We start from the raw sequence: 9,318 nt of genomic DNA, 5'->3' as shown, positions 1-9,318 counted from the left end.
AGTAGATCTGTATATGAGTTAGTTGATGGGATCGGAAAATTTCTCTGGACTATTTTTGCTAACAATTACTTCCTAATACTGAGATATACATTTTAGTATACTTTATTATATTAAGTACCATATTTATGGATTATGATAAGACTCAACCGATGAGAACATAAGTAAAAATTTGAATTGTGATCGAGCTTACTTCTTATAGTCTATAATTGGACAAGTACCAACATATGATTGGCGGATCTTCCTTTTGGAATCGTGACCGAAAATTATAATTCAAGAAATTATTTTTATTCTGTACATAATTACCTAATATTAATTATTAGTTAACATAGAACTTTGTTCGACAAAATAGAAGACGAGTGCTACTTTTCGATAGTCAGAAAAATGTTATTTTTTTGGTAATAAATCAATTCTAACTCCCGTCATAATGACTGACTCCTCTATCTCAAATTTGATTTATATTATATGTAATTATGTTCACAGTTTTTATAACAAAAAAAACTGTTGTCTATAAACAGTTAACATATCGCTGCTTTGCTTCTAAACAGGCACATCTGACAGAATGTAAATATTTTAGATTTTTTAATTGACATATCCTAAAGATTGCATCAGTGACTCTGGTTACTTGTTTTACAAACTAGCTTTGCAAAATTTTGAAAGAGGACTCTAGTAGAGGAAATGACTCCAGTCAACAGTAATATCCTTGAAATACGTCCAATATAAAATTAAATTAAAACTTTTTTTTTCATGTGTGCCACTATTTATCATGTGTAATCATTAACATATACATAAGATCACATAATAAAAAGTATCATGGCAATTCCTACAAGATGATACCTTTCAGAAAGCTTTACATTCCTTTTCCTTCTTAGGGTATTTTTATTATCGATTGTAATAATCAGGGATAATTTTTTAAGGAATGATTAATTTCTCTAACATACAATTTATGTACAAAATGTATTTATAAAGATAAGAGATTTACAAAATTCTGTAGATAACGTAGAATATGTCCACAGATTTTCAATATTACAAAAGCTTTAGGAGTTTGATATAAATTACTTGTTTTGATTTAACTTACAATAACGTATCACATGTGCTTTTTGATCATATTTTAAACTTAACATCTAGATAATATTGATTACTCAGATAGTACATTATATATTTTAAAATTTTCAACATCCATCATTGATAAGAATGTTGATTATGATGCGAGATACATCAGCTATTCATAGCTCAATTGTGTTATTTCTATGACTGTCGTAAATATACCACATTTCAATCATAGAACCGGAGACGGTTTCAATATGAAATGAAAAAAGGAAATGATATAATGGATATAAACTTCCCGAAGCTAGTTGGATGAATGATTGTAGGTCTCGATGATATATATACTACCTAAAATAGTTGAGGATCAGTGGATCTGACGCGATATGTTGGTCAATAATAATGCTTAAGAGTTTTCCAATTCTATTGTTGTTGATTGTTATACTGTTGTTGTTGATTGTTGTACTGTTGTTGTTGTTGGTTGTTCTCAGGTGGTGGAGGAGGAGCGGTTGCCAGGTATTCCAAGGATTTGCGGATGGCTTCTGGGATGGGTGGAGGTTGTGGAAGGTGTTCGCCGACTGCATGGTATCCGTTCTCGTCTGCCACGTATTCTACGGTGTATGTCCTTCCATCGTCACCGACGTACGAATAAGAGCCTTGAGAGACCTCTCCAGCTTCGTTGCCGATAGTCTTTAGTGATCCTTGTTGCACGGCTTTTGTTCCATCACCGCCTTCGAAACTAAAAACAAAAAGAAAGGCAGGTGTTATTTTATCATATTTTAAAGGAACAAAAAAAAATAAATTTCATTACGCAATTATTGGTTTGAACTGGAAGATTACAGTAAATATTATTAAATATAGATTACAAATTATAAGGTTACAGTAAACGTATCATCTTTGCTACATGCATGTTATTAATAGCCGAAATATTAAAAACATTTCAATATACATATTTGGCAATATTAGGCCTAAAAATTAGTTTTAATGTGAACTCTGTTCCATGTGAAAGGGGCTTCCTGAGTCCAAACTATATCTAAACTCAGAAACTCAGCATGTTGTTTGAGTTGAGATAGGGTATTTGATGCCTTTCATTAATATTGTGAGGTTCGGAATCAGGCACTTATGTATTTCTTTTACTTTAATTATTTACACATGTCAAAAATTAAATACAGCAAAAATCGAATATACAGGGTACTTTAGGCTCGATTGGCATCCAGCTATATCTGTAATTTCGGAAGAGTTTTCGTGAATTCAAAAAAGAAACTTAATGGGTCTTAATTACTTCTTAGTTAAACTCTGAATAAAATTATTTCTTGATTATTTGAAGAGTTTTATCTGTTTTTATGTATTGTGAATCATTTCTACTTTGTTGAAGAAAGTTCTTGTGAAAATTCCCTATCATAAAAGGCATTTCAATATCCTTGACGGCCGGGAGAATTCGCATTATGGTAATATTCGATACTCTTCTATTCGCATTGCACTTTTCAGGGCATTACTTTAATTATCAGGATTAAGTAAACGTCAATTTTAACATTTGGTGGTAGTTCTTCACTTATTATATACCTATTCAAACATATAAAACATTTTTATACATCACTTATTTTTGTCCATAGTTGAGAGAAAGAACAGCCCATAGTTTAGAAAAAATAGAGATAGATTTCTATTTAAAGTATCACACAAAATTGTAAGCAGTAACAAAATATATTTATATGGACCAAATGACAAGTAAACTATAAAGAAAAGGTATTTATGATTATTAAAAGGTACTATGTATAAAACATTTATTAAGTATAAAAACATGTGTATTTATAATTAATTATATATTGTACTACTGTATAAAGTTTCAGGCTTAAGCAAATTTTCAATTACATGGAATGAAAATGAAAAAGAAATATCGGTTATATAAGGTAGAAATAATTCACAATACATAAAAAAAAAACTTCCAATAATTCATAAAATTAATTTAAAAATAAATTAGTGCAACTCAGACATGAGTGGTTCTCTTACATAGCACAACATGGTCAGACTTGATGAGGTTGTTAGTTTTAAATATCTGCGGTCAATCGTCGAAGCATTAAAGAATAAATAGACCTGAAGCAGGTAGCTGGCAGTAGGAGATAGCTCTAATGGAACCTAAGCTAAGCTAATAATATATTTGACAATCACTAGGCATGAGGTGCGGTAAGGCAGCAAAAGGAGGGTCTTATTCAAGAAAAAGGAAAAAATACTAAGGTTTGGAAATGAAATATCTTCGGATATAGGGAGTTTATGGAGACGTGAGGTGAATCAGATACTGTCATATTCATCATGGAGACGAGAATTTCATGACTTTCCTATGTAGAAAGAATGCCGAAGGACTGCCTACCTAAAACACTCGTGTGTTAATTAGTGGTAGGAAGTCAAACGCTTTCCGGCGGCATCTGTGATCGTTTCATAATGAGGCAATCTTTTAATGGGAGAGAAAGGATAGAAAAATTTGAAGCTGACAAGTTTATCTAGATAAGAATAATCTGATGTCAACCAAATGAATTTAGATGGCCTGGCCATGACAAGCGGAACAGTGAAGCCAGGCAGGTGAAGGAGATTTATCTAGAAAGAATCTTCAATATAATAAGAGGGCGATGGAAGAATAAAGTGATGGCGCAAATGAGATGTATATGAATATGAAATAAAAGATGTGGGTACTTAGTGATGGCAATGGAAGTATAGCTATGATGATGGCCACTTGTAATATTTTTTTTTTTTATTTTAATAACCTCTTTATTGATAATATATATATTATACGGATTATAAAAAATAATATATAATACATGTATTTACAAGTTATCTTGTTTTGCCTTACGGCATTATTAGATGGGCAGAAAACATAGTCCGCTGAAGGCGGTTTTTACATTTTGTGGCTGTATAGCCGGGGGCTTACAGAGAATGTGAGGGACATTCCGGCTGGTGGAACCACTTGTAATACTAAGTCAGAGTCCTTACTAGGGAAAGTAGTACTAACGGGTGACAGTGAGCTCTTAGCTAGACTAGGCAAAAATCAAAAATAGGGAGTATAGTTAGTTGAGAGTCCGCATTAAACATCTGAAAGTCTATTAGGGCACTCAACAATACTTTCTAAGCTTGAATTTGGTTTAAACCGACTAAGAGACCACGCTTCGCTTGTCCTGTTCAGAAATGGTATAATAATTGAAATTGTAGTGTTGGGAATCTACAATAAAAAAGAATTCGTAAGGATATGTATACGATTAATAATTATTATTTGTTAGTTGCGAAATAATTTAATTTGCAACAAAATTCCACAATAATAGCTAAAATGTATAAAATATTTTTATTTTATACAAATTTTGACAAGGTATATTCCAACTTATTTCGAAAATAAAACCAGTTTTAGGAGTTAAAGTTTGCGTTGAATATCAAGCCAGGATGAAACCACTGAAGAATTCAGGAGCCAAAACAACTGTTAATGCTATTCAAGTAATAGCTAAAGTTATGGAGCTCATTAACGAACAAATACGTAATAGATTAAAAATGACTGATCAAATGGGTAAGCATCAAACCGAGGCGTAGGTGGGAGAATTGTGTTAAGGATGAAATTTGGGATATAATATTTAAATTAAAGAAGTAATATTTTTATTACATCATACCTATATGTATATGAACCGTCATAGTTTAGGTGGTTGTCGTAGGACACTATGGGGACTGGAGGAGTTGTTGGTCCAGAAACCTTCGGTTCTAGCTGCTGCTGTTGCTGTGGGTACGGGAAAGCAGCTGCAAGCCCAACCAAGCAAGTAACAATAATCGCCTAAACATAAAGGAAAATAATTAATAATCAACTCTGTATATTAACCAATACAATTTAATATGATAATTGATAGTTCAACTTGCATTCCCAAGGAATGCTTCTTGTCTCTTTTTCTTTTTTGAACAAATCAAATCAATCATGTCTGTGTTTAGAGTACTTAATTAAGGTATAATAAATTACGTAAGATCTCGTTACATTTTATTTTGCTTATTGCATCGTAATACAGCAATGTAGTCCAAAGTAAATACTGTAATACAAACATATTTAACAATCAAAATGATTAATCGTCGTTTTAGTTCCTTTTGCTACGAAAGTCATAAGCACTAAGCTCGACAATTAATTAAAACTTAATTATTTTCTTACAAGCGTATCCGTATCAATAATATCGGATAGTCTTTTATCGGTAGAGTTATTTTAATGCGCAGAGACATTATAGAGGACTTAGGATAAATGGGCTTTAATTCAGGAAATTAAAAAAAAAATATGTTCTTTCGTTATTCAAGTAATGTTCACTTAGATTTTCAGTAATGTTCAGGTAGTTTTGAAAAAATATGAATAAATATTTACATAAAAAATATATTTTGTTAAACGTAAATACCTAAAGGCGGTTTCATAGGGGAAAGCAGGGAGGTTGTTTAAGTGAGTAAGAATTCCAAACTGTAAAGTAAAATCCTTCGCCGGCACAAGTTCTTTAATGGAGTTAGGGTTTAATTCAACCAGATATTCAGAGATTCTCGCCACTAAGACCTGGGAAATGGTAAGACACGGTAAGGCTTAGAAGTCTAACTCACGTATCATGTAGCATCCGAGTGACTCTGCTACGGTTGCCATGGTGAAATAAAAATACTGGCTATATCATCGTATATATCTTCGTAGACAAGAGGTGTGATGGTTGTCATGGTAAAAAAAGCAAACAAAAAAAACTGGAGCGATATTTTTTAGTCGAGTGGGTTTTGGTATGTTGAAGGTGACAATTTTGGTTGTTGAACACGTTACGACTGTTCAATGTGAAGTGGTGGTAGTTTATCAGGCCTTGTGTCTTTATTGTTTGAATAGAAATATCGCCATATAAGAAATTTTATCGTATATGTTTTGTTTTTTCAAAATTATGGTGTTCTAGTTCAATGGCCGTCCATTAACACTAGAAGTGGGGATATAGTGCAGTGACGTTTCTTCAGCACGTCCTGGATAGGAGAGTTGTGGCAGGTGTCATCCTCACACCTCTGGGGAAGGTCAGACGGTGACCAGAAAGGAAATATCGGACAACCTTGTGTTCTGCCAGGAGTACACCCAAAGACTACGTGGTGTTTGAAATAAATTTTATTTTGTTTTTATTTTATATTCGCTTTTATACTCTTTGGAATAATAATGTAAATTTGGTTATTAAGGTTAAGTCAACATATAAGTATTAATTGTTTTATTAATTGATAAGAATTCTTTTTTTCCTTTTTCATTCTGTGTACTTATATATTTGTATATATTTATATATACTACTCTGTATATATTTCTTCTCCTTATTAAATTTTGTACATATAGTTCTGCTGTTCTTTCTCTGCTTTCAACTTGTTAGTTTACTTATGTTTTTTTTTCTTGTTGTTCAGGGAATATTACGATAATTCAACAGGTGGGTGAGTTATCTAGGTTTTCTGTTATCTACATGTAAAGGTGCCAGTGGTCCTAAGTCAATAATTGTTTATATAGAGGTATATTGTAGTTATATTGTGGGCAAATTTTTTCGGGGTTTTCGTTATTCCCAAATGAAAAAAAAAAAATACGTGGCTCATAAGGAGCAATTTATTCTTTTTTTTCTTTTGCAATTATATATATTTTTTTCCCTTTAACTCACCACCTTCTCCGCTGAGCGTGGGCAACTATAAACGATAAATATATAACTAAAGATAAGTAAAAATTTGCGATTATAACTCTTCCCTCGTTGGAAGACATAAATGAGCCACAAAGTTCCTCTGAACATAAAGGAACCTGTATTGTACCTTAAAATACAAAAAGACAATTTAAGGAGGTTTTTTTTGTAGCCGGTAATAGATAAAAGGGGCGTATCTAGAAAATTTGCTGTTGACGGTTTTGTTTCATTTTAACTTGGTTTTCTGTTCTTCTCAAAACGCCAAAAATACGTAACTCGATATGTGATGTATCTAATTAAGAATACAAAGTGAACACCTGACGTCAACCAAACTTCATATTTTATGCTACCTAATAACCGAAGGCCAGAATTTTTTTTTTTTTTTTTATGGAAATTGGCTTTTATAGCGAAAATTTTTGTAAGTCTTCTCAGACTCTAAAATACATTAAAAATGGTTGGTTTGTAATATTGATTTCGATTCAGAAATTCATGCCAACCTAAAAATGATTAAGCATTTTTTGTGAAAGTGAATAGACTACGCATAGACAGGTTTTTGTTCTTCGATTTTTGTTCTTTGTCGTAAATGTAAATCTTCAAATTATAAAGGATCTAACAATTTTTTTTTTTGCTACGAATTTATCATTTCAAAGTTCAAAATTATTCTTTTTTTATTGAATATAATATACCAAAAGAAAGTCCTATGCGCTGTATTTATGATATTAATGGTCCGAGTTTAATAGTAATCTTTTGAGGTGAGAGGTAATTAATTTAGGTTCAAATGATTATTACAAGTTTAACAATAAAAATAGTATTTTTTGATTTATGTTAAAAATAAGTTTTCATTTCTTTATAACTTTTTCCAGCATTTTTTGAAGGTGTAATAATCTATCTCGGTTATATACATTGATATCAATATAACAATGTTTAAAAAAAAGCTGTAAAAAACCATTCTGAAACCTTATCGGTAATTTCGGGACCTGAAACCTTCCAAAACGATAAAAGAATCGGTTCCCGCGTTCAGGAGATAATACTAATTTATTTATTTTTATGAAATATTGTGATTTTAAAACTTATTTTCATCTACATAAATGACCGAGTTATAAGCGTATAACACTATAATCGGTTACCATTTTAAACAAAATAATTAATGATAATAACGTGTTCCGAGGGTCATCGCTAAATGGCCTTTGTGTATCTAACATGCCATTTTGGTGTCAAATGCAAAAAAAAAAAAAAAAAAAAGAAAAAGGAAAACGATTAATTCCTCATAAAAACCTATAACAGCCAATGGCAGACGGTCTTTTAAATTTAATTTTCAATTCTATGCATCTTGAAATGTAAAATTCTCATATTTTGAGGGAAGATAAAATCATATTTTTCCTCGACGATTATAAAGTTTCATTATTAAAAAACTTCATACTTACACTAATGAATATAATCTATCTAAATTCAAAATAGTAAACTGAACTGCTGCGTTTGATAAATCATTTTTTACCCGAGCTACATATCACTGGAACTCCATTCCCTCTAACATATGTCATATACTATATACTGGTATATACGTCATATACCACGTTTTTATGTACTTAGTTACCTTTCTATTCTTTTTTATCTCTGTATCTAAAATTACTTATATAAAATTTAAATATAAGTAATAATTATGTGTTACAACACTATTTTGTCTAATATATGTTGTAAAATTAAAATTACCTTATAATTGTTCTAAATGTGCCTGGTCCCAGAATAATAAACTATTTCTCATTTTAATAGACTCTAAAGGACTAACTTAAAAAAAAAAAGGTTAACGCATTCGACTTTATGTTGTGCTGCAATAGTATTTTATTTGATAGATTGTTTTTCTCTCTTTAAGATTCGTATCTCATCTCACCTTTATTTGTACAGAAATTATATAAAGTATTCCACTCATTATATAATTTCAGAAATTTAGATTGATGATTGATTGGGAACTTTTTGAAATATTTTTAATTTTTAAACCTTCTAACAACTTTAAAATTTCAAATGGGATCGGTTATTTTCTTTTTTAACGGATTTCAAGAGCAAATCAAATTTATAGACGAATTATGTCACGTATATTTTTGATCAGACGGGTCCTGATCGCCGAGAGCCAATAGAATTCTTTACGGTTTTTGAAGATTCCTGCCTCCAGAGTTCTTTAGATAAAAAATGTAACCAACATGAAATCCTCTTAAAGTTTACTTGTATCATATTCCGTAAATTATCAATCCTTTCAAAATATCGACTATCGTACATCATATCGAAGGTATGGCCCAATGAAAATCAAATCAAAATAATTAAAATTGTCACCTCGGGAGATGAACATATATATTGGGACACCTTGTGTATTCTTAATACAGCTTAATATAGTTAATTAATATTTTTATTGAAAAATAATTGAAGGGGTAAGTGGACGCAGGGGTTATGTTACAAATAGTAAATTTTAAGATAAGAAAGTTCAATTTTTTTCTTGTTGGAGCTTGTTATGTTTTGAAGTATAATAGCCCCTTTTACATCTAGGTATCTCAGTTATCAATCGGATTTTGCTTTTAGAGCACCTTACACTTGCTAGACAGGGACCTATCTCCTTCATCCACAC

At 31.1% G+C, this 9,318-nt stretch overlaps 1 protein-coding gene across 1 annotated transcript; it reads right to left on the bottom strand.

Moving 5' to 3' along the window:
• Positions 1-935: 935 nt before the first annotated feature.
• On the bottom strand, positions 936-4,843 carry LOC106682340 (endocuticle structural glycoprotein SgAbd-3; the record flags this gene model as incomplete). Its single annotated transcript, XM_014423143.3, is given in 2 exon segments — positions 936-1,780; positions 4,686-4,843. Coding segments are annotated over 2 exon segments (474 nt in total), but the record flags the coding sequence as incomplete, so codon positions are not given.
• Positions 4,844-9,318: the final 4,475 nt, after the last annotated feature.

The sequence above is a fragment of the Halyomorpha halys genome, unplaced genomic scaffold, assembly GCF_000696795.3.
Source record: "Halyomorpha halys isolate HHAL.00 unplaced genomic scaffold, Hhal_1.1 Scaffold408.1, whole genome shotgun sequence".
Classification (NCBI taxonomy): Eukaryota; Metazoa; Arthropoda; class Insecta; order Hemiptera; family Pentatomidae; genus Halyomorpha; species Halyomorpha halys.
The sequence above is the reverse complement of the archived record's forward strand: the minus strand, read 5'-3'. Positions and strand labels throughout refer to the sequence as shown.